The sequence below is a fragment of the Gouania willdenowi genome, chromosome 17 (assembly GCF_900634775.1).
Source record: "Gouania willdenowi chromosome 17, fGouWil2.1, whole genome shotgun sequence".
NCBI classification, from domain to species: Eukaryota; Metazoa; Chordata; class Actinopteri; order Blenniiformes; family Gobiesocidae; genus Gouania; species Gouania willdenowi.
The window spans coordinates 15613661-15640996 of NC_041060.1; the positions used below are offsets into that span (position 1 = coordinate 15613661).

Consider the following 27336-nt stretch of genomic DNA (forward strand, 5'->3'; position numbering starts at 1 on the left):
CATTTATTTATATTTTTCTTCAAGGTCTCTTATGTCTTTACATATCTCATGTTGTTTTAAGAGTGTGGTATACGGCAATAATTTATTTCTTATAATATGTATGTTATTATTGCTTTTCTCCTATATTTACTTTAGATTGTCCTGTTTTTTTTTTTTTTTTTTAAAATGGTTTTTTTAAAGGGATTAGGCCAAGTTCTGTTCTTTGTTTTGATGGTCTGTTTCATTTAGTCTTTGAGTCCTAAAAGACTTGTGGGCGTTAAATCTGCAAAACTGAATTTAAACCAAATGTGACACATGAATTATTCAATAAATGCAGATTGCTTTTTGCAGCCGCAGAGAAGCACTGCCTAAGGATACCTTTTCTCCTTCTGAGATTGTCATCTTTGATTTATTCTTGAATGTTGTTGTTGCCGATTTTGGAGTCAACTTTTCGTTCTCGGAGGAAATGAATTTCTTTTTTTTTTTAAAGAGCTGGTCTTATGTGAGCAACAAGTATTTTAAGATCGTGAGCAGTTGGTGCCACATGCTTACTTAATTAGCTGCAGACACGACAATTTCCCCTCAAGGGAGTGTTTTACTCCTCCTGCGCGATTTGTAAACAGATTTGATGTAATGATTAATTGTATTATTTGTTTTTTAGGGGAACCATCGTTTAATTTAAGACTTCAAACTGTGTTAAATCGAGAAATCCATCATAAAGATCTACCTCTCTGTCCTAGAAAATGTGTCAATTCTATATTTTTCACTTTTCGTGGTTTTCCTTTGTCAAACTCTGGCACTAGATACACTAATGACATCACTGCCTTAGAACATTTAACCAGGTTTCTCTGGGACTATGAGGTTTCACGTTTTTGTAAAAAGAAAAGGCAATAATGGACAGTTTGTTCAGGAAAAACAGTAAAGAAATGTGTTTAAAGCTTTCAAAAAACTGCAAATTGGGTTGCTTTCCTGAAAACGTGAACATGGCACAGTTATTTGTGTGCTGATGACTCAGAAAGGCAGGTAGAAGCAACTTAGTTTGATGTTGTTTAAAGTCTTTGGATCCCAATGGTTACAGAAGCTGGATGAAACTCTTCATACCTTCCTTTTTACAAGCATTGTTTCCATCATTATAAAAGTTGGGAATGGGAAATTTGCGCAAATTGTTTTCTGCTTTTAATGAGCCTGATGTGGAGCGTTGCTAAGTTGCACAAAGGTTGGACCTCGGTGGCTTGCAGGAAAAGAAGTTAGTTACTCAAACCAGCCAGGATGTTGTCCTATTGCTGTAGAAATGTTTTTTATGCTTGACGTAAGCACAAAACTATGGGCTGCCAAATGTAAAAACTCAGTCACTTTTTCATAGCTGACATATTTTGAACATTTAGCTCACTTTCCTCACATTTAGCTGATTCTTCTTTCATTTGAGACAGAAATTCATGTAAAACAGCATGTTCTATATCATTGCTAAAAATGGGTACACATGAAAATTTAATCTAAATGTAAACGTTAAATCGGTTGCCAAGTGTAAAGCTAAATGTTTAGAAATTATGCAACGTTGGCAGGTCAGCACCTGTCAATCGCGAGGCCCCGCCCACACCACCTAAGAGCGAGATGTTGCGGGATCTCTCCAAACTGAAGAACTTGAAAAAGCGGTAATGACTGGTGTACGAGCTGCACAACTGTCCTTTTAATGGATTTAGATTAGACGAGTATCAGCATGCTGTAGGTCAACTATCTTTCGCCAGTGATGAAGACACAAAGGACGGAGGAGACTGTGGAGGGTGGGGTGTGTGGATTGTGGGCGGGGCCTCGTGGGTGGGGCGCTAACCTGCCCACTTTGTATAATTTCTAAACATTTAGCTTTACACTTGGTGGCCGATTAGATTTACAGTACATTTAACATTTAGATTGACAATGCACATTGTGGTTATTATCAAAAATACGAGGAGTAGGACATGAAAAGCCTTTGCTTCTTCCAACTCCTTTTTGGACAAAATGTATGGGAGTTTAGGGATTGTTTTTTGCATGATTGTATATTTTAGTTATGGTGTTAAATTGTTGTTGTCCAAAGAAGAGAAATAAATAAATATATTTTTTGTGTACACATTTTTATGATAATGAACAGGCTGTTTTACATGAATTTCTGCCTCAAATGAAATGAAAAAAATGGCTGAAAGTGAGCTAAATTTAGTTTAAAAAAAAAAAAAAAAAATCTGCATGAACATTTTGTTTGCTAACAAGATGTTACCCAACAATCACCAGAACGACTGCAGAAACCTGGAGGTGCTCTATAAAAGGCCATGTGCTGAGCAGCTGTGGCCCCCCTGCCTGTGCTCATCCTTCGCTCCCAGGATCAGCGTCGACCACTGACAGCTGAGATCCTCACGTACATTAAAGGCCTCTAAATAACCCATATGTTTGTCTGACTCTGCAGACAGTAGAGTCATTTTTCACTAACAGAAAAGACAGAAAACGACTGTAACAAAAGGTGTTTTTTCTCCTGGCCATCCTGCGTTTCATAATGAAGTTTATTTTACTTTCTCTAGACCAGTGGTTCCCAAAACTCTTCACAGTCCTGTACATTTAATCTGAAGCCCAGTACCCCCTCCTCCTGCACACTTAAAAAACATAATGTAATGTCATATACAGTGTAGCCCTACAGTGAAATTTGTCTCTGAATTTGACCTATTCTGTTTAGGTATAATATATAATAAAATAATAATAATCTGTAAGAACACAAGAAAACATCTTATTCAGAATGATCAGATTTATTGAATTCATTAGTTTACTGGTATTTTCACTGATAAACAATCTCTTATTTTGGGAAGCAGAAATCTTGGCTGAAAATGAGTAATATCAACATTATTGTGCCCTAGCTTACACTTCTACATATACAAAATATGTAAGAAACCTACAATATCCAAGCAGTAAGCGATAGATATCAGTCGCAACAGGATCTTCACTTTAAATTTCCAAGATTATGTGACCAATTTCTATTTATATAAGGGAAATGTATAATAATTTGAGGAAAATTTCAGGATTTTGTAATAATTTTGACTTTTTTTCAACTGTTTAACATTAAAAATGACTGCAATCATGGTATTTAATGGATGCTCCAAAGGACCAGATTTGGCCCCTGGGCCGTGAGTTTGACACGTGGTCTAAGTCTCACATCTTTCCTCACGCAAAGATTGTTTTATTGATTGTTTTCATATTTGTCAAAGCTGAAAATTCACTTTTGCAGAAGTACGTGCTGGTCAAACATGTAAAGCAACGTAGCTCTCGCCATGTTTGAGCTTTTTTTGATGGGATGTTGTTTTTCTGTGTGGGCGCACGGTTGCTTAGTGGTTAGCACGTCCGCCTCACAGCAAGAAGGTCCTGGGTTCAAGCCCTGGGGTGGACACTTGGGTCCTTTCTGTGTGGAGTTTGCATGTTCTCCCCGTGCTGCGTGGGTTTCCTCCGGGTGCTCCGGCTTCCTCCCACAATCCAAAAACATGACTGTAAGGTTGATTGGAGTCTCTAAATTGCCCATAGGAGTGAATGAGTGAGTGAATGGTTGTCTGTCTGTGTTGCCCTGTGATGGACTGGCGCCCTGTCTAGGGTGTACCCCTGCCCAGTGCCCTAGGAGATTGGCACCGGCAGACCCCCGCGACCCTGATAAACAGGAATAAGTGGGTATGAAGATGGATGGATGGATGTTTTTCTGTGAGAAAGTAGTTTTGTTACCAATTAGTAGCAATGCATGGAGGCTCCTGCCTGCTGGTCTATTTATATTCTAGTTTCCAATGTTGTCACGCTGCTTTTCATTTCTGTTCACGTACCCCACTTTGGGAACCGACAAAAGTGACAAAATAGTCTTTTCTCTGAGGAAGAGTTCCAAGTACTAAACGGAGCTATATGTACCATGATCCACAGCAGTACCCCATGGGTGCTGTCGCAGTCACGCTCACCTTCTATTAGAATTTATTCACAGCAGTTGATGCACATTAAGTAGACCAGAAATGTGTCAGTGTATGAGAACCAGCTGTTCATGGTCAGTTACCGTCCTCTAACCCTGTTTCATAATAATAATAAAAAGAAAGACTTCACAGGATTCAAACAGGAGCTACGTTTCACTTTTAAACCTAGAAAAACAAACATCTCAGAGGCAGTTTCTGTGTTTTGGAGCTGAGGTAACACACGGTGTTCCTTCAAGAGAAGCTGGTGAATTGACTGGGATTGTTCCTTTTCCTTCAGGCCACACAGGGCGTCTGCTGCAGTCCCTCTGCTTCACCAGTATGTCCTTCCTGCTGCTCCACATCATCTATCAGATTACCGTCAACAGCCTCCTGGCCGGGAACTCCATCACCTCTGACTTCAACTGTGAGTACACTGCTGTCTTCATAGTCCAGGCTGTTGGGGCTGGTTGTGTATAGGGTATCAGACCGGGGCAAAGATCAAGACCTGAAGAGGAAGGAATAGAAATGATTGATGGCCTAAAATCAAAAGTATCAACACTATTGACGAAAGGAATTAAGTTTGAGATCCTTCAGCAATGGTTTCTTTCTCCAGTGATGATAACGTCCACTCAGCACTCCTCCATGTCAGAGCATATTTAAATACATACACATTAGGGCTGGGATAAACGATTATTTTTTAAACGATTAATCTAACAATTTTTTTTTATACATCGTTTAATCTAACGATTAATTTTTCCAGTTTGATTCGATTATCTCCCCTTTAATTGACTAAAAGTAATTTATACACGTTGATTTACATATCTAAAACAAACAAAAAAGACATGAATTCCTTAACATTGCAATATATGTTTATTGCTCTTCAACTCAAAATTCCAAAATAAAGTTCAAGGAAGAATATAAAAGTACAAAATAAAGCATTCAGAGTCAGAGGTAGCGTTCAATAAAAAATAAAAAAGGCAGTGGGAGCCTGTCATGGTGTCTTTCCTCAACCAGTTCAACCATTCACATGAAATTAAAGTAATACTCTGCCACTCACATTTTTGTTAGACTCAAAATTTCAAATGCTAATACAGACAGTGCTTTTCCAACAAAAAATAAACTTTCCTTTTACCTTGAGAATTGTGCGTGCGTGCGTCTGCTGCTGATGTCATGGCGGGTGTTTCCTCCTTGTTGCGTCAAAGTAGTGCCGTCCAGTCACACCCAGGATAAAAGACGAGGGTTTCGGGAACAGCTGCCTTCGACGAACGAGTGCGTGTCTTCACTGCCTTGTACTTTTGAAACTCTGAGGAGCCACTCCATTAGTTATTCTCCGGTGCCGCCATCTTTATTTTGGTCAGACGACGCATCTGTATTTTTTGCGTCTACGTCATCGGTTACGTTGACGCATTGTTTCCGGCCCTAATACACATGCTTATAGATCAGATCTGTGCGCTCTAATAATGATTCTAAATGTTACCGCTGCGTTGACATTTTCCGTGATGGTGTTTTTTTTATCGGCTGTGCTTGTATAAAGTTAAACCACGTGTACACAGATAATGACTCATCATAGTGAGAACACGTTTAGTGATGATAAAATGCACTGGTTGCAGATTATTAAATTTACTTAAAGCTGCTGGAGACAATTTTTTTTTTTTAATATAAAATAAATCGCCTCATAGATCAATAAAAACGTAAATGTAAATATTGAGATGAAAAATACTGCTTTTTGTGAGTAAAATGAAAGGTTTTCACAGACTAATGGTTGATTTTAAAAAAAAAAAAAAAAAAACATCACGATAAAAACATGAATTAATTTATGCCTGAAAATATATAGAATATAACCTTAACAAGGAGGCATGTTGACAAACTAAAATGATTTAATTCTGTTTAAAGGGAAATTCAACCCCAGATTAAGTAAAAAAATACTTAAATAAATTAATTTATGTTTTTATCCAGTTGTTTTTTTTTTTTTCAAAATAACTTTTGGTCTGTAAAAACCTTTAACTTTACTTTTAAATATTGTAGGGTGTTACATTGTCCCTGATACATTGATTTATTCACTGGAAAGCGGTATTTCTCTCTCAATATTTACATTTGAAAGTAAAAGGGTAACTGTAGTGGAAATGTATATAATTTAATGCATTACCAATAAACAAAATGTGTACTTTATTAAAAAAAAAAAAAATTCCTTTATTAATCCGAGGGGGAAATTGCTTTTTTTTTTTTTTTTTACAGCCACTTAGGAAAAAAATAACAAGTAAAAGAATAAAATGTCTAACAAAGACGAAAGAAAGAATAAACATTAAATGAGTATAATTAAGTAAAAGACTGTTATAAATAAGGATCAGATACACACACATTACAGTAGTAAAAAATAAAGTAAGACTATTAATAATAATGATGATAATAATAATAATAATACAAATATGATACAGAAATTTACAAAAATAATACATATGTACAAATATGATGCAATATATCCTGACCACAATGGCGGCTCTCCATAGTTGTCGCCCCAAGGAATAAAATTGTTCTAAAATATGTTTTTAATGTATTTTTTTGTATTAATTTATTTATAAAAAGGTGAACATGTTTTGCTTGTTGGTAATATCCATACATTTTGTGTTATATACATTTCCACTACAGGTACCCTGTAATTCTTAGCGTTTAGTAAAGTTACTAACACTGACACACAGATGTTTATGCTATCATTTTACATGGTTTACCAGCTCAGACACGACCCACTACCCATGTTTGGTGGTACATACAGTAGGTGGGGCTTTAGGAGAAAACTGCTGCCGTGTTATGTCCGTCGGTGCTCCTCATTGACTCCACTACCATCCACTCCCTCTGAGACCACAAACCAGTGAGTTTAGATGCTCACATGTTCCTGACAGATGGTTTTCACACGTGTGTCCCATCCATCACACGGGTCGTCTCGTGCCTAAACTTTGACCTCGTTCATTGATGTAGTGTCACAAAGTCGTATATCAGACGAAATGATTTCACTGATTCATTAAAGGCGTTGCTTAGATTACATTTTCACTATTTTCTTCAAAGCTCAAAAGTTCTACTGAACCTCTGGTGACAGCAGCTGGACTGTGCTAGGTCACAGTTAATGGTGAACATTGTAGATCAATTCACTCATCTGAGAAAGTGTTTGAAATGGCCCTATGGTACTATGCACTACAATCTCAATGAGTATATACTGTCTACAATCTACTATGAGTATGGTTAGGATCAGTAGGATGGTGACCGTTCCCACTGAAGTATTCCTCCAAGTTTCCCAAGATGCGTTTTAAACCAACGACAAAAACCTGAAGCACACTGAGGCTAAATATCTGTTAATTCACCACCTTTCATAGTTCTGAAAACATTATAATCGAGAAAGTGACCGAGTAGAATATCAACATGTGGTCATTTGATCCATAAAACTTGCGGAAAGTCAATTAATGCTGACATTTCAGAGATTTTCGGAGACCCTCCAATGTGTTACTGACCAAACTTCCGTTTATCTTCAAAACAAGAGCCCTGTTTACAAAAGTGTTAAAAACTAATGGAAGACAAGAAGAGATGCTTTTGTTTTGAAAAAGGGGATGTTTGACTTTAAGCTTGAAGCCAGTGTCACGGTCTGAGTTTACCTCCCTACTGAGATGATAAGCCTAACCCTAACATAATCCAATAAACAAATAAAACTGGTGTCCATTCACTTTGAAAACAAAATTTATTTATTTATTTTTTTAGCAAAAAGTCATTTTTTGAATGTGCGCGCATGTGCATATATGTGCATATACAATCTCAGTACGATGTGAACTCAGTACATGACACCGGTTCCAGGACCATTTTATGTTCCGCTCGCAATGCATCATGGGACCGTTGAGTATGATCGTGCATACTTCAAAAACGTCCCAATATATTATACATCTGGATATTTCTCACGTACACAATTTTTCCATCCTATCTAATGTGAACGCACTACATACTCATTTTGACATCAGGCTTAGTATGAGTGGTACGTAGTATGTGTAACAGAGATAATCTAGTATCAAACAGCACCTTTGAAAAGGTGTGACTTTGCCTTGTTGATGAGATGTGCTCACAGTTTTGAAAAGTCCTAAGACTCTTTACAGTATATGTGGTTACTTGGGAAAGGAAATGAGACGCGCTGACTACATTCTGAGAAAAATGGTCTTATCTCAGGTTTCTATATCTGGCATTCGGCCCTCCTGACACCCTTTTCCTTTTGGCCACAGAGTATAAACAAGGAGTCATCCTGCTTGGTGGGGCAGTGATCCTCCCCTCCTGGATAGTTTTATACAATTTCCTCTGGTAGCAGAGTCCAAATACACCATTAGTGCAGACCGACACCCCCCCCCCCCCCACACACACACACACACACACACACACACACACACACCACAGAAAAAGCTTGCCTCCAGCTGTTAAAGCAGGTCAGTGAATGGTCACCAGATGAGCCAGGACAAGCTTCCTTTGGAGTCGTCTGTCAGTCGTGCAAACCGAGCCCGACACGGTGCAACTGCGTTTACCAGCAGATCAAAGTGTTTGTATCACCCGTTAAGCAGCGCCACATGGGTGGAGCTGGCTGCGTTTCAGATCGTTGTAACTAAAAAAGAGAGGGAAAAAAAAAGGATGTCTAGATGTTTTCCTGTGATTGTTTTTTTGATTTTGGTCATTTGTCTATATACAAGCAATCCCCACTCACTTGGCAATACATGAGAATTTATTTTATTTTATCTTTCAGTTGATTTAATTTCTCTTTTTAAATTGAATTTTTTTTTTTCCTTTTGTCTATTAAAAAGAAAAGTAGTAGTAGTTGATTTTGCTTTATATTCATCCCCCTGGGTCTTGAATAAAGATGTATTTTTTTATTTTTTTATGATTATTTACTGGCTCTTATGGTTAATGCAATACCGGTTCATGTATATAAATGTTTTAATGTATTTCAACTATTTTGCTATGTTACTTTCTTTAAACCACAGTTTAATTCAGATTTCTTTATACATATTTTAATTAGATGATTAATTAAACTGAACATTGATATCTTGGTAAATGCAGTATAACAATGCGACACTTCTAATTTTCAATTGTTCTGCTGTACAAACTGAATTAGCTTTCAATAAATTATACCTGTTTTTCAAGTGTTCCATTCTAAAACAAATGTAGCTTCTGTGTTTGTATCTATCTACTGTATAACACGTGTCAGAATGTGGAGTCTGCCCTACAGACTGTTAGCAGAAATCATTCATTAAACACCTTTTGTTGATTATAGATATGATTTTTACAATCTCTAATTTTCTATTTTAAATTTTCCCAGCAACAAATTTAGTTTAGTTTCTATTTTATCAAGTTTTCCTTGTTTATTGTACTTACTCATTTTACTAAACATCACAAAATCAGGCCAAAAATGCTTATTAGGGCTTAATTAAGTCAAATTTTGTAAATAAAAGAAATGCTTCAGAAATTGAAACAGTCAAATATGATATATATATATATATATATATATATATAAAACTTAATTTAAACACTTGCTACACTTTCAACTTTGGCGTTTAATTGGGGAAAAATGTGGTATTCTCCCAAAATATGTACTGTAGGTGAGTCTGTGTTCCTTGTTCTATTTCAGGAAGTTATTTTTGGGATTCCCATCAGTTTTTGTAATCACAGAGTATTTGTGGCCCTAGTTTTACAAAAATGTTAAATAACTGTATGTAGAGAATTACTTTTGTTTTATGTTGTCAAATATGAACACTATACATGAAGGACAAAGCTCTGCTTGCAAAATAAAAAAAAATAAAAAATGATCGTTTAGTTGTGACCGTCACCAGTCCTCCCTATGGAAGGGTGAGCTAAGCTTTATTATATGGGAAAATTTAAAAAGAGAAGACGGTGTTACACCCTAGTGAGGGGAGGGTGGGGGCTAACAAGGGAGCGTGGGTAAGGGGGGACCCCCACACCCACCTACACTCTCATACCTACAGTATATCCTCCCAAGGGGAGGGCCAGGGGTTACCCAGTAGAGGAGCTAAAGCCCCCACCTGTAGTAAATGTCTGAGATTGTAGCCAGAATTTTTTTAATTCGGTCCAGTATGAATGTAGTGTGAGTGAGTGTCGGTGGTGGTCAGAGGGGCCGATGGCGCACTATAGCAGCCTTGCTTCCGTCAGTTTCCCCCAGGGCAGCTGTGGCTACAATAGTAGCTTACCACCACTAAGTGTGGAGTGAAAGAATAATGCCTTAATTCTGAAAAGTGCTTTGAGTGTCTGATAAAGCACTAAATAAATCCGGTGCATTATTAGTTTAAAATAAGTGAAGTTGTATTGGGCCTCCAGAATAACATCAGGTTAACACCCTTTGTGTGTTATTTTCTATAATTGTTACTCAGTTGACCTAATGAGCATGCATGAACACAGACACTAGACCCAGTTATCCTAACATTGATAAATGTCGATCACATCCCAGTCTGTGAGTGTTGGATAAGCTGATGGTTTAACTGGAGATCAGCTGTGGTCGCAGACAGCCATGTCTTATAGGTAGGAGAGAGAATGCAGAATTGTGCCATTCTACTGGTCTGATGTTTGGTTCAGGAACTAAGTACAAAGGGTGTTTTATGACGTTCACATAAAGTCTGAGTGCAGATATTTTTGGTGCCCAGCTGGGCTAAAGCGGCCTCGCCTCGGCACGCAGCGGTTCTCAGAATGTCTTCTAGACTGAATTCAGTTTGTGTGAGAGAATACTTGCCACTCGTCATGTGGATGAGACGGACCGGCCTCATTTTACCTCTGGCATTCTTCCTTTGTGATATCACCTATTGGTTGAGTTAGCCCTGTAGGGTTAGCCAGGCCTGTGGGAAGGTTAATGTGGCAGATGTTTGAAGCTGGAAATCACTCCTTTGACTCAGATTTTGATAAAGTTCGTAGCGTACTTTATGTTTTTTTATATATATATAAATCCTAAACCATGTCAGTAAGACAGTTTAAATGTAGTAGTGTGTATTTTTCTGTGCAGATGTTAAAGCTTTGTCCTTCAAAGCAGGCTTTATGTGGAATGAGTCAGGAGATCACATCTCTCTATCAAATGGTGAACGTAAAAGAAGTGTTTTTCTCAGCGTTCCCTGTCGTGTGCGTAGGGTTTTCTTAGAGAGTTTTCAGACTTTTTTCTTGAAAGCTGTGCTTAGAGGTGAGAGGCAAGTCAAGTTATTCTTTGAATTCTATGAATTTACTTTAAAAGCAGTTTCTATTATTTAAAACAAACTTATGACAGATGTTTGCTAAAAAAAAAAAAACCCTGATGAAATAATTGACTCTTCATAGAAAGTTAGGGATGCATTCTTTATATCAGTGTTTCTCAAATGGGGGTACGCTATGGCATTACAGGGGTACTTGAGAGCGAGAGAGAGGGGTAAATTAACAAATAAAACCATTTAAAAACATGGGCTTTTATTTTAGTTTTAGTTAAAAATGGTAATCGTACTAAATATTTCCAGCAACTCACAAAACGACTACAAAAACACACAAAATAAGAGAAAAAATATACTGAATAATAAAAAAGAACTGACAAACAACAACAAAATACACAAAATGACACCAAAAACACACGCACTGAAAGAGAACAATTCTTACCGTTAACAGCAACACACAAAATGCCAACAAAAATAACACTAAATGAGAGAAAACTACACAAGATCAACTACAAAACACACAAAAATAACAGAGAAACATAGAAAACAACAAAAGAAACAACCAAACGACACCAAAAACACACAAACTGAGAGAGAATAATTTAAATAATATCAACATCCCCAAAAACACACAAAATAAGAGAAAATATACTAAATAATAAAAAGAACAAACATAATGACAGAAAAAACACACAAAATGACAGAAAAAACACACAAAATGATGATAGAAATGATTAGAACATGAGCTGAAAACACAAAGGTCAGTGTTGGTTCCACACCAGGAGAGAGATGACAGGAAATGATCAAAACTATAGAAATAAATCTATTCAGGAGGCACTAAATACTGTTTTATTCCTCTTATTTACAAAATGTGATTCTTTGTGTTCTCATTCATTCCATCATCATGCTCTAAAGTTGTTGTTTTTTTTCAGAATTCTGAGCACATTGTTGGTCGGATAAAGGGGGGGTACTTGGATTCAAAAGTTAGAAAAAGGGGGTACTTACTTGAGCCAAAAAAGTTTGTGAAGCGCTGACTTTTTACTTCTGTGAAATGTTTGTCACTTGTCATGTGTTACGCCGTACAAAGTCGTGCTTTGTTTATGTTGTCGGCGCGCTACGTCTGTGGTCCATCAGTGAGCTGGGAGTGGCTGCGTGGAGGAGGACGGTGGGTGAAGTGTTTGATGTCAGAGGTGGTGTCAGAGGTTAGCCATGCAGCCTCCTCCCTGCACAGATGTTTGGTCCTCAACAGACCGTGTTGTCATTACCCGCTGCTATGTGTTTACTCCTCAACCTTATTCAGATCTGCTCATTTACAGGCAGGAGGACTTTGATCACATAGACGGCAACCAGCATATTTTATTTCCATCCATCCATCTTCAGAGTCGCGTGTATCTGCTGGTGCCTATCCCACCTCTCATTGGGCGCTGGGCGGGGGTACACCCCGGACAGGGCGCCAGTCCATCGCAGGGCAACATAGACAGACAACCACTCACTCTCTCATTCACTCCTATGGGCAATTTAGAGACTCCAATCAACCTTACAGTTATGTTTTTGGATTGTGGGAGAGAACTCTGGAGGAAACCCACGCAGCACGGGGAATATCTGCTGGGATTGTCTCATTTGAGACTCATGTGATAAAAGCACGGAAAAACTGTTAGTTATGCAAATGTTGGGGAGTTTCATTGATGTGACTGTGTTTTTAAACCTTGGGGTTGCCTGGAACTAAAATGGGGTTGCCTGAAATGTTTAGTAATTGGTTAAAAAAAAGATTAAAATTATTTCAAAAATGTTTTAATTATTATTTTTCAAATATTAATCACACTAAATAAATATTAAATGACTATACTGTATCCTACGGAAGAGGATTAGGGCCACTAAAAAAAAAAAAAAACAGCGGGTCGTGGAAGTAATCTTTTTTTTTGTCTTAATTATAATTTATTTTATTTTTTTTCCCTTGATTTTTTTATTTTATTTTTTTATCTTGTTTTTTTTTCCAGTCCTGTTTTTTTTTTTTTTTTGGGACGCCTGCAAGCTCCTCCCACACAAAGCACAGGTGGAAACAGGCAGTGTGTTTTTTAGTGGCTGGAGGAAGAAAACGAGTGAAAATGACCAAATTTTCAGATTTTCTTCATGAGCGAGGAGTTTGTACATTCCTCCACTACTGGTTCTGTTTAGTTTATTTTTTTTAGTGGTCTTAATCCGCTAGCGTAGTATCCTATACTTAAACTTTTTGTTCAAATAAAATGCAGTATAAAAATATCTAAGGTGGTGCACATGTCACTTTGTGCATTAATGTAGCACACTTTAATAAACATGATCAAAACTAATTATAGATAGAAAAAAAAAAAAAATTCACATTTGTGATATCAACATGGGGTCATGACCCAAAAAAGGTTGGGAACCTCTGGACTAAGATATCTACATCTGAAATATTTTGTAATTCAAACAATGGTTCATGTTTTCTCTGTCATTTTTACTTTCTCCTGTGGGCCAGATTTGGCCCCCGGACCTTGAGTTTGACACATGCGCCATAGGAAGATTAACCACTTCTCTTTGTTGCCAGTGAGCACTGCAGCAGCACTGCCATGATTCAGCAGCTAATTATTGTCAAATACATTGACTAAACAGTCAAATGTATCAGTGAGTCAACATCCTTTTGTTCTACATTCATGTAATGTAATTCCTGGCAGCAGAACAAGAGTCATTGTGCGACATGAATACCTGGAAATATGTGTGTGGATGCGTAAGTGACGTTCAGGAACACTTCAGTCTGTCCAAGCTGGAAAACAAAAAGGAGATGAGACCTTTTAAATCCTAAAGGTGTAAGGATATCCTTTACTCTGGTACACCCTAAGTTAATTAGGGTTAGATATGTCCTTATGCATCTTATTAAAGATAAACAGTGTTTGTTACATTAGTCTAAATCTTGCCATGTTAAAAAAGGTTACATGGTTAAAGAAGGCAGGATTCAATAACTATTTACTTTATTCTACTCATTTTTGAGCCCATGTTTCAAACTCAAGGCCCGGGGACCAAATCTGGCCCTTTAGACCAGGGGTTCTCAACTGGTCTCACACTGGGACCCACATTTTGCTATCATTAATTTTTTTTTTTTAGAATTCAACCAATCAAATTTTGTTTTTCAAAAATAGCTGTTGAAAACACACACATATATATTCTTTTTAAAAAAAATAAATCTTTATTTTTTCCTGTGCAGCACCCACCTAATACAGGTCCATGATCCAATTTTGGGTCCCGACCCACCAGTTTAGAATCGCTGCTTTCGACAATCCCATTCGGCCCGTAGATAAAGTAAAAATGACAGAAAAAAACATGAATCATTGAGTAAAAATGACCAACCAATTGAATTTTAGATTCTTTAGATATCTCAGTCCCCCACAAATACATAAATTCAATGAAACTCCACAATATTTGCAGCGTTTACCGTTTCCCCATGCTTATGTCACATGATTGCAGTCATTATTAAATTTTAAAAAGTTGAAAGTACTCTAAATTTTTCCAAAATCCTGTGATTTTCCTCAAAGTATTCCACAAAATGTTCTTAGATGATATAAAATTGGTCACAAAATCAAGAAATTGGATATTTCTTGATTTTTGGATATTATCAGTGCTTTACATTCTTTATGTATCGTTTTTTATAGAAGTGCAAACTCTGGCACATTGCTTTCTGGCCTAAAATCTGCAGCCAACTTGAGATCAAACTGTTCTGTATTTGAGCCCTGAACTTGTAATGATTATGTTTTCTGCTTAAAACTGAATATTTAGTTTATTAATTGAAGATAGGGGGAAAATGACAGAAAACATATGCAACACATTAGACCACAGGATTGTCAAATGTTGCTATTTTATTGTTACCACCTTTAAATAATACAATAATACTTGTGTCTCTGTCCAGGTTCCACGTGGGAAAAATCCATCCGACAGATTGGCTTTGAGAGGTAAGATAACACCAATAATCAACCCATTTTTGAGTATTTAATATTTAATATTTCCACATTCACACACGTGCCTTTACGTCACCCGTCTTTTACTGTATAGATGTATATAAACAGGAGGTGCCATTCACTTGCACCTTAGCTAAATATACCCGCCACACAATAACATTAACCACCACTTTTTTGCATTTAGCTTCACTAGCTCTGACCAGCCTGATAAATGCTCTTAACCTGTCCGCATGTGCATTTGGGACGAGGGCTAAACCCAGTTACGCCCGACAAACCATTGACGGGGCCTATTTTTCAAAGCCTTTTTGCCTTGGTGTCTCTCCGCTAACGTCCACATGATCATATTAGATGTGGTTTCCTGAGTACGGGAATGTCCAAACTGAGCCACGTCCTTTTTCCAGTACTCAACAGCCCGTGGTGGATAGTATACTGTAAAGTGGCGGAAGTAGGGCCATAAACATTTTATCCCGCCTCCATTTACCTGTTTGTGTTCAGTATACACACACAAAGTGTTTACAGCCCATATAGACCAAAATGTAAAGCTCAAGACACTTTGCAGCTGCTGCCCAAATAAATTCCTCACATCTTCCCACACGGCCCCTTAAAAAAAAAAACCGTCGCATGTATCAAATATCTGCAACGCACATTGTACACTTTACATGTGTGATGCTATATTACATCAGCAGGTTTTAAGCTTAGGCATGTGTTGCTGTATTGTCCTGAAAGAGAAAATTAGGAGTCATTAAAGTACTGTAACTGGCATTGACGGTTTCCATTTTTTTCCATCAATGGGATGATGCACAAACGTTCACTAGAGAACAGCTCATGGAAACACATGTCCATGATTGGATTAAAGCTTTTCCACAGTAGCCAAAAGGTCCATCTATACATCTAAAGGTGATGATTGCATCTCATAAGCTTTGTGCAGCTTCAAAACCAAAGGTGAAAGTAATGGATTACTGTAAATCAGTTGCTTTTATGGGGAATTTTACATTTTTTTTTAGTATATTTCTAAATGAGCAATTTTACTTGTACATTTCAAAAGAAGTAATTTGTTAAATTTCTACACCCAACCATTACCGAGTAAATTATTATTTTTTTTGTTTTAAAATGATCAACAGACATTGTGAAACTATAAAAAAATGAATTCACCAGACAACAATCTAATGCATCACATCATAGCCAACCAATCAGATTAAACGTAATGCACGGCACCAAAACAGCATTGAATGCTGGGTATTTTTTCATTTTTAGAGTTCATAAATATAGTTATACTTACAGTTTTTATATTTTGAATTGAATTAATTGGTGTTTTATTTTTAAAATGAATTTGCACATTTTCACAAACCTTTCCATTTTATACAAATGCCTTTGTGGAAATACATACAGTAACTCTTTTCATCAACATTTATTAACAGACCTGATCTAAAAATGTTTGTAATGTCAGTTTGAATTTTTTTTTTTTTTACGTTGTGCAGAGGTGAAAGTAACAGATTACTCACGTTACCGTAATTGAGTAGCTCTTATGGGTACTTGTACTTTTTTGAGTATATTTCTAAATCAGTCATTTTACTTGTACTTAAGTACATTTTTAAGGAAGTGAAGTCATTTGTTACATTTGTTACATTCTGTTTTAAAATGAACAGACATTGTGAAACTGCAAAAAAAAATGAAATGAATGCCTGTTATTTTCTCAGTTTTAGAATTTTTAAATGTAGATATACTTTGAGCATGATCTTTTTTTTTTATTTTAAATTGAATTCATTTGTGTTATTTTATTTGAAAAATAAATTGTACATCTTGACGTTTTATTTTATACAGATGCCTTTGTGGAAAATAAATTAAGTTAAGTTTTAGGTTTATACACGAGATGTTTACTGTATGCAAGGAAACCGTGGCAACATTTATTATCAAAAATAAACATGGAGGGTGAAAATAACAAGTGACTTTTACATTAAGTACTATTTAATGGAGCTACTTTTTACTTGAGTATTGTATGCATGACTTACTTGTACTTTAAACCAAGGACCAGTACTTCTGCTTGAGTAGAATATATCCGTACTCTTTACACCTCTGCTCAAAACCAAAGTGTGACTGGATCTGTCCGATGGTTAATTCATCAGAATTATTCAGCATTTTTTTGCAGCTTTTTTGGTGTTTTATTGGCATTAATTAAAGCTATTTTCTCTTCATTGTAAAACATTTCATTGCACACGAAGCACAGCATGGAGTACAAGACACAGGATACGTAGTGTTTGCTGTAAAACTCAAATAGAAATCGTCTCACACGATAAAAGAGCGTTTTAAAAGTTTAAAAAACCTGTGAGTCATTTGAAGCATAATTAATGTTTGCTTTAATTGTGCAGGCAATCATCACACCTCATTTAAACAATCCTGGAGCAACAGCACAAACACGTCCCAGGGGATTGTGTGAGGCCTCGCGTAACCGTAGCCATCAGCCGCCACTGTTTAGGTTTCTAATTTAGAAACAGTTGTTCTGTTTTTAATGCAGACTCATCAAATAACAAATGCACAGAAGCCCGAGAGTCCACAAACAATGTCAGATTGTCGGCAAATGATGAGAAAATAACAAGTTGTAACAAGTAAATATGACTTATTGTATTGTTTGACACAGAAAAGATTTCAATAAATATAAAGTCTGTTTTAAAGGCAAAAAAAAGCAGGTTTTTTCAATAGGATTCTCTCTCTCTCTCTCTCTCTATGTTTGAATGGAATTTCTTCCACTTGTTAATGGCGCTACATTTCAACCCAGCAATCCTGAACTTATTTAAGAGGGTGGGACACCATATAAAAGCTGAAGCTTTTAAACCCAACACACGTTCAAGAAAAGTTGAGTCACAGGCAAAAACATTCCTCTAAATAGGTATTGATAAAAAAAAAAAACTAAGAAACAAGACAGCAATAGCATTTAGCATAAAATAATCCATTTGGAGCCTTTCTCTACCAAATACTGTAAGCTTTCTAAACCAATTTAACCCCTAATTCAAAGATTTATAAAGAATAGTTAGGCTGATGTTTGATACCTGATATTGTCCAAAATTAATTTCCAATATTATGGTAATATATACATAGAGCCTCTCCTTGAACCTAATTTTAGGCCACACTATATATATATATATATATATATATATATATATATATATATATATATATATATATATATATATATATATATATATATATATATCTTCATTGAATTAACATGTTAATCCGACTTTTAATGTGATGTCCCACTGGATGTATTCCACATAAAATATCTGTGCAAAATAAGAAAACAAATTCAACTTCAGGTTTTAAATGAAGTGCCATTTTTCTTTAACGCATTGCTTCAAACAATAGTACATATCGGTTTTTCAATATTGAAGGACAAAAAAAAAAAAACGCTCTTTTTAAGTTTTTCTAAGGAAGGGAAGGCATTAGTGCAGTGTCAATCTAAGACAACACATGCAGAATAAATATTTATTTTGCATTGGAAGGAAACCCATGTTTAAGTTAGTTTTTTTTTTCTGATGGGGAGAAATAATTTGCAAACATTGTTTGTATCGAGGTTTATATAAAATACAGCTGTTTGGGTTTTGGGCAAAATAAATGCGTATCAATTCATCATCTGTGCATTAAGATTATTATTATTATTATTATTTAATTAAAGTGGTCAGGACGTTGAGGATTGTGGATAATGTGTCATTTTCCACCACTGGATGATCCTAGTTCTTAAAACTAGATGAATTTAATTCTTCTGTTTCTTCTCAGCGTGATTGGGGCAGATGCAGGAAACGGAATCAGAGTCTTCGTTCCTGACATCGGCATGTTTGTCGTCGGCTTGGCCACCTGGCTATTGTGTCGCAGTCTGGTCCAGAAGAGGCTGCCTGAGGACATGGCTCAGTATAATGCAGACTTTGAAGCAGAGGAACTCGTAGGTTTCATTTGTTTCTTCTGTGTTTCCATGCACAGTGCATTGATATTAATAAGTTATGTCACATTTATGTAGCATCAAACTGCAAGGGCTCCAGTCCATCACAGTTTAATGATGATTCTTTTTTGATTAAGGCCACATTTACTGCAGCTCAAGAGGAAACCAATTTTACTTTGAAAAAAAGCCTTTTTTGTTTTGTTTTGAAATACAATTCACAGACAAACACTTGAAACTTGCCATTAGACTGTCTAGTGAAAATTAAAGTTTACATTGGTGGTGGTTTTATAGTGTTAACATTTGCCCACTTAGTCTTGGATTTTGAGAAAACAGTGGAGGAATTTCTAAGCTGTGAAATGTTAATGTTACAATTAGGCCTGATTTTGACGATGCGCATTATTGTGCTCACTAAATTATGAATAACGAGTTATTCAGAAAGTGGTCAAAGTAAAACAATGATTTGCTTTAAATTAAATGTTCAAATATAATTTTCCAAGTTCATTTTGTGTTTTTTTTTTTTAATTTATCATATGTTAATGTATCAAGGTTTAATTTATTCAGACTTCTTTTTCAGGAAATGTACTTTGATCTCCTAACATGTTTCTACTACCAACTGTCAATCTTCCTCAGAGGCATCAACTGATCGCATTGATGTATCCTTAGGGATGGGAATTGATAAGAATTTAGCAATTCCATTTCCATTATCGATACTGCTATCGATTTGATTCCTTACCGATTCTCTTGTCGATTCTCATTGGGTGAGGGAATTCAATAATACAAATGGATTTGTTTGCTTTAACTCTTTATTATCTTATCTTTGTCTCTTAAATTTCTCTTTTTTAATCAGCTCTCTTTGAATCCACCAGGTATAGATTGTTTTCACTGGATAATAATATATACAAAAGCGCTATATTAAATTGATGAATTATTAATATTATTATTACAACATATGACACATTTTGGCTACAAACATTTGATAATATTTACAGTGCCCCTTTTGAACTTGAACAACTTGATCCAAAACTAATTCAGACATAAAACAAATAATTATTCTGTAAAAAAGAACATATTAACCAAAAGTACAGCTGAACTTATGTATTTAAACAGTGACGCTTTAGTTTAGCCTTTGTTTACATTTCTATAAATGGACCTTCAGAGACGCCGTCCCCGTTGTTATGTGTGTGTGTGTTTACGTGTGAAAGAACAAACTAAAGACAACGATCCGTACCAGTGTGTTATTGTGGAAGTTTGTTGTTTTCAGAAGAAAAGTCCACGCAAGAAGCAACTTTTGCGCGAGCGCACAGAACCCGGAAGTGAGTAGTGTAGCAACAGAGATGCTACAAACACAGCACGGAGGACAGCACAGCTGCAGGTGGAGGAGGTGGATTCTCCACGGTGGACAGCAAACAACTATATGGTAGAAGGAGCTTCACTTGGTGCTAGCATAAACACACAATATACAGGACCTGGAGGAGTTTATTGTTACGTATTTGCGACGTAAGAGGAACCGATGAGCAGAATTGACAGGCAAGCAAACAAACGATTCCTAGGAATTGGATTACTGGGAAACGGTTCTCAGAAAGAACCGGTTTTGGATTCCCATCCCTATGTATCCTTATGAGTTATTTCTGGGCGTGGCCAACTTGTTCTCTCTGGCTGGCCACGCCCCCTGTCACCTGATGGTCTCTGGTGAAGAGTGTCCCAGGTGTGGGAGAGTAAAAATGTTCCTTCATCCACGTTAAAGCTCCGCTTCCTGAATCTCGATGGCTTCTTTGTAGATGCCTCTGAGGAAGACTGACAGTTGGCAGTCCAAACATGTCAAGACATCAAAGTGAATTGAAAACGGTTGTTAGAATAAATGAAACCGTAACATATTATTCCAATTAGAAACTTCTAATTAGAAAAAATCTGACAAACTATTAATTTTGTCACTCTTTTCTTTCCCCAGCATTAATTAAATCTATCTTTTCATGCTCTCTGGCAGTGTAGTTTGTTGGTCACAGATGACGTTGTCGCCCATTATTGAGTAATAACAGAAATGTATCCGTGCTGAGCCAGCAATAAGTTCCTGCTATTGTCTGAGTCACAGATGTGCTATGAGGTCACTGTTCCTCACTTTAAAAACTACATTAACCTGTAAATTACAGAAATAATCTCTAGAGGTTGACATTTGTTTAGGCCTATTCTTCACATAAGTTCAGCCATGCTCAGCTACAGGTTCATCCAAACTGTAAAAACATGTTTCAGCACCATGGAGAGTTCTGGCTTTATTAACCTCCACATTTATCATAAACTCTGGGGTGTCATGTCAATGCTCCCCCAAAGGAGGACGGGGAGAAGCTGAGCCTGGATGACCACATCCTGCTAGACGACGACTACGAAGCAGGGTACGAAGCTGAGGAAGACGAGGACGACGACGAGGAGGAGCTGATCGGAGACGATGAGGAAGAGGAGGAAGAAGAAACAAAGGAGAGCACAAAGATGAAGGTTCTGCGGCTGGTGGCGGAAGTCGCGACAAGGGTGAAGGAAATTATCGGGAATTTAATCACCACTGCTGGGAAGGTGGTGGTCACCATCCTGCTGGGCATGACGGGTGAGTTTCAGCATTTGTTTTTAATGAATAAAACTTGTGCTTTGCAGACGTGGATAGAGGAAATAAACTGATTTTTTTTTTTTCCTTTTCCTGTATTTGGATGAAAAAAGTTTTTGCTGTAAATTGTCTAAGTCGTGTAGTCTAACCCCATCATTAAATCTCACTGAAATTGTAGTCAACAGTATGATTTCACACCGAATATTAGGTTTCTAGAAATGGACGGATCTAGATTAATAATCTAAACCAGTGGTTCTCAACTGGTCTCACCCTGGGACCCACATTTTGCCACAGTCATTAAATCGCAACCCACTTTTTTTTTAGAATTCAACCAACCAAATTTAGTTTTTCAAAAATAGCTGTTCAAAACACACTTATAATCTTTTTTTTAAAACATAAATCGATATATTTTCCTGTGCAACATGCATTTCACAGCATGCCTGTCAAAAGAAAAGCTTCTTTCGAAATAAAAGACAAGTCCAACATAAGAAACATTAAGTATTTATTTTTTACCAGCTGTGCGACCCACCCAGTACAGGTCCGCGACCCACTTTTTGGTCCCAACCCACCAGTTGAGAATCGCTGATGCTGATAAATTACCTTTTTTTATTGCAACATTTAGGTGAAAAATATTTTCCGAATCATCACTTGCATTGTTAAATATTATAAAAATACAAGAAATGAGGATAAGAGCTTTGTATTAAATACGCACACAAGTGTCATATAAAAAGTAAATTACGTAAAAACATGCATTATTAAAATGAACTTGTATGTTTGTGGTTGATGTGATGGGTGTGGCTTGCTGTCACATTTTAAATGTATGGCTGATTTAAACATCATCTTTTTTATCTTAATTTTAATCCTGAATATGGGAAAAAAAAGCTTAAACATGAATGAAGAAAGAAAAGCTAAAACGAAACAAAGGTGAAACTTAATTCCTTAAAGTAAAGGTAAAATAGTGATTTTTGATTGATCGTGAAGCCTAAAATCTGTCAAAATGTGCATTTCAGCTGTGATCTAGTTTAAACCATCTTATGTCATCAGTTTTACCATCTATTATCACTGTATTCATTCTGCATTAGTCATGGTTTTAAGTCCAGATTTGGTTTGTGCAGGAATCATACTTCCCTCTCTGACGTCGGCTGTTTACTTCTTCATCTTCCTGTTCCTGTGCACCTGGTGGTCCCTCCGCCGGACCTTCAGCACCCTCACGTTCAGCTGTCTGTGTGTGCTGATGGCCATCTTCAGTGCTGGACACCTCATTATGCTCTACCTCTACCAGTTCCAGTTCTTCCAGGAGGCCATTTCACCAGAGGACAGCTTCATCAAGTCAGACATCACACACGCACACACTGCACACACACACGCACACTGCACATGACAAACACCATTACTTATTGTTTCTTAAAAGCCAGTTTTCATTATCTTTACTTTCTGATTGCAAGTGGAAAAATGTGTTGGATTTTGCAGTGTTTGTGAAAATAAAAATATAGTGGATCATTTGTGCATTTCAGGGTTAGGATCAATTAAAAAAAAGTCTTCTTTTTTTCTTAAAGAAAAAAAATCACTTACATTTTTCAATTATAATTACATCATCAATTACCCATGGTCAGTTACAACAAAGTTATTATAATGGCGACCAGCATTTTTTTCAATTACAGTTATTATTTGTCCACTGAAAGTCAATTACAATTACATTCTCAATTATAATTCATCACAATTGCTGAGCCTTTAATAAATAAGCCCATAAAACTTCTTATGTTAGCTTTCTGTTAGCATCTCTTACGATAACTGCTCAGTTTTGACTCATGTCTTAAATTTACTGTAAAATACACTTAAAAAATATTATCTTTCATCCAGTTTGTTTTTCACTTCTGGTTATCTTGTTAGACTTCCTAATCCATAAAAATATTGCTATTAATGTCTTTGGTGTGGGCGACTGAGCCTTTTTTGTGTCAGTATAACCCCTCAATTTATTAAAGATAAAATGATACTCAAGAACTGAAATGTAGTGGGAAAACTTGACTTGAAACATATTTTAATGATTCTTAACTACATACACTATGTATGTGTAAGCCATAGAACTCAAACATGGGTCCTTAGTTTCAATTACATTTAATTACATTTTATTTGTAGTTGGCATGGAAATTCGATATAAACTACAAAGTAAATTGTCTGAACTCGATTACAACTCAATTATGATTACAACAGCAACAGAGGTTTTCAATTAGTTACATTTATAATTACACCTTAACAGTAATTAATTATCCATTACGCAATTACATCTACAATTGACCCCAACCCTGGTGCAGTTTACATTTTCTTTGGAGGTTTAGACTATAGTTTAAGTGTATGAGCCAGAGTTAAACTGTTGCTTGAACAACAGTAAAGAAAGAATCAATTTAAATCTTCCTCTGTTGACATCTTGTGAAGTTGAGAAAGTGATAAATCCATAGTTAGGAAACACAAGCTTTTCCAAACTTTGTCTGTCTCCGTAATAAACGTGAAAACACTTGACTTGAGCAAACCAGAACGTCTTCTCTCCAACAATATTTATAGCACCCAGTGCAGGTTTGTTTAAATGATGATAAATATTTACTATTGTTGCAAACAGGATGGCTGAAGGAAAAGCCAAGCCCTGCCAGAAGGGTGTTGTATCAAACGCCCACTCATGGCTCAGCAGCTTCAGAGGCAGAGCTTTTTAGGCTCTCCACGGCTTTCTGGCCTGTTTTATTATGCATGAGCGAGGAGATAATCGTGTGTGTGTGGCTGTGGTGGTGAAGCTCTGCGGTCAGAGGAAAGCCACACTGTTGCACGTCTTGCCAGAATGTGTTAGTCACCGTTGTAATGAAAGCGAACTCTGTGGCAGAAAGTTCCTCCGTGCACTCTGCTCAGTTTTCAGATGGAACAAAATCCCAATAGATGAAGTTTAATCCTAAAAGTCATACATACTGCAACTACAGACAACATCCTAACTCATTTGTTTGACCTCATTTATCCATAAACAACACATTTTAACAATAAATATCGAGACAAGATAGAAAACAATTGTTTTTGCTTAATGGTTACTAATATTCTTACTTATATAGTCATTAATAATGAATAACAAGGTCTGTTTGGCTTATTTAGGGAGTTTGTTGTGAGGTTAGTCGATTTTCAACATTCTTTCAGTTTTAATATTTCTATGCATAAAAAACCATGAAATTTCTGGAGACGAATACATGACATATGACCAAATCACTCTATTAAGTATTTCTTTCGTTCTGCTCATGCACTAGTCAATATTTCCCATTTGACTTTTTAAAAATATAATTAATTGCTTCAGGATTTAATGTGATCCAAAGTGCTTATACATCCATCATAATTAAAATGAAATGTCACTGTAAAATTAATCAAATCCAATCAAATTCCTATCCCTTTTTTCCCAAAACAATTATATATATATATTGCAACTATTTACACATTTAACTGGTAAGACATCTGGAATAGTTGCATTGGAAAGACACCTGCTTAAAGTACACCCTAAAACCACTTTTCTCTGCTATATGATTAGGCATGAAGTAATGTAATTTATTGATCCTAGTTCTTTGCATTTTAGTCAAAAGTATTTAGATTTCGTGTTTATAGTTGTAAAATGTCAGATTGAATGCCCTCTATGGGTGGACTGCTGGCTATTGCAATTGAATTTTGCTATTGGTTGAGATTAGATCAATGACATCACTAATTGTAACTGTTGGCCCGCCCCCCCCCATAAAAGCTGGGAGGAGGGACTAGGTTTCATTCTCACATAGCCCTCATTGAGCATTGATTGACAGCTCCATGCATAACTGTGCAGCGCTGTGGGGGCGGGGCTCCTGTGACTGGGTGTGTCTTAACTACTCTCGGAGCAACGCTTATAATCAAGGCATTTTTTGAATTCCCCCCTAGTGGCAGATCAACAAAAACCTGGAGGTGTTCTTGCACTTTAATGAAGACCCTACGGTACTTTGTAGGTTTTTAAAAACCTCAAGAAAAGTTTTTTTTCCACCTAAAACTAAAAAACATTTCCTTGATGATTTACAGCACACATAGGCAACTGCCGGCCCTTTTGGCTAATTTTGCACGGCCCCCAAAACAAACTTGTAATTCATGAGGGTGGAAGTTATATGAAGAACATTACAATACACACAACTCCAGGAACACAGAAAACAGTAAAATGCACAAAATGTCAAGAAAAGTAACAGCAAAAGCACAAAAAGATAAAAAACTATACAAAAAAATTCATAAAACACACAAAATAACAAAAACACACTAAACAACCACTTAAACACACAATGACAACAAAAACAACAAGATACACAAAAGGACTTCAAAGACAAATTTGCCATATTGATGACAAAATGTGTTCCTTTTCTTTTTCTTTTTTTTTCCTGTTTTCAAGCTTGTATTAACGCTCAGATTGGTCATTCTTCTAAATGCTGCCATGAATGTTGATAACGTGGCCCTTGGATCAGACAATCACATTTTTGTGGCCCCTGCTGTGATAGAAGTTACCCATTTCTGATTTACAGGATGTGATAAACTCTTCTTTCTGCTCAGCACCAAATTCCACACATACATTTACTTAACTGATAAAGTAACCAGAGATCCACCAGAAAGGATGTACTGTACTTTCTTGTTGAATCCTCCCATTAACTTGTAATGGTCCAGTCTTCTCTCAGGCTGGAGCTGCCTCAGTGTAGCGGGTGTTACAGTGCCGTTATTGTTGCTGGGTTTTATTGATCTCAGGCTTTCTCATCTAAAAGAGGTACGACCTAGTGTCAGGACTGAAGCTTTTTACAGCTATGTATAGCTGAGGCTGCCTTGAACAATCCCTTGTCCTTTACTTCTGCCTTAAATTGTAGATATAGAGATTGATTTCAGCACCAATCAAACTCTAATCCATGAGTGGAAAAACTATTCAACATGTACGGTGTTAATAAACCTGCAGCTCAGTTATCGTTAGTCCAAAGGATGAACAGAGTTATTACTCAAAGCAAAGCACATCTTATTATACACTGGTATTTTGGTCCAAGCACACAGTGAACTGCTTTGATCATTGTCACAAATTAAGAACATTTGGTAACACTTTACTTGAAGTTGTATTCATAAGGATGACATTACTCTGTCATTAGCATGAAAAAGGTGTCATGAAAGCTGTCATTAAGTGTCTTTTGCTAAATTATGACATCTTTGGAGCAATGATGGTATTTTTTAGGCGAGGTGGAGGGATTTAGTGGGGTTGGGTATGGTTAGGGGCTAGGGTAATGAAGGGTTTGGGTTAAGGTAACAAATGGCACTTTATTCATGCTAATGATAGCTGTCATGTCATAATGATTCAATTCAACTTTATTTATATAGCGCAAAATACAACAAAGTAATTTCAAAGCGTTGAACATAGTCCACAGTAAGAAAGAAAGAACCCAACAAGATCCACATGAACAAGCATTTAGCGACAGTAGGAAGAAAAAAGTCCCTCTTTTTTGTATGAAGATATCTCCAGTTTAACCAGGTTCAGAGGTGGCAGCCATCCGCTTTCACTGGTTGGGGTTAGTGAATAGAAGGGAAAACAGAATAGGATAGAAGGATAGACCATCCGAGTGTCCCAGACTAGTTGAGCCGCGAACCGTCGATCAGGAACCGCCACCTCCAGCATCAAGACACCTGAAACAGAAAAGAGAGCGGAGGACGAGGAGAAGGCACAGACTGCAGGAAAAAC

The 27336-nt window shown here is 36.6% G+C and overlaps 1 protein-coding gene across 3 annotated transcripts in view; it reads left to right on the forward strand.

Annotated features, from left to right (window-relative positions):
- piezo2b (piezo-type mechanosensitive ion channel component 2b) overlaps positions 1–27336 on the forward strand; it is a 114451-nt gene that overhangs the window by 13549 nt on the left and 73566 nt on the right. For all 3 annotated transcript variants that reach the window (XM_028472390.1, XM_028472392.1, XM_028472391.1), the window contains exons 3-7: positions 4216–4341; positions 15030–15072; positions 18850–19012; positions 21335–21602; positions 22715–22928. In XM_028472390.1, coding sequence (XP_028328191.1) covers positions 4216–4341; positions 15030–15072; positions 18850–19012; positions 21335–21602; positions 22715–22928 — 814 coding nt within the window. The remainder of the gene's footprint in view (positions 1–4215; positions 4342–15029; positions 15073–18849; positions 19013–21334; positions 21603–22714; positions 22929–27336) is intronic.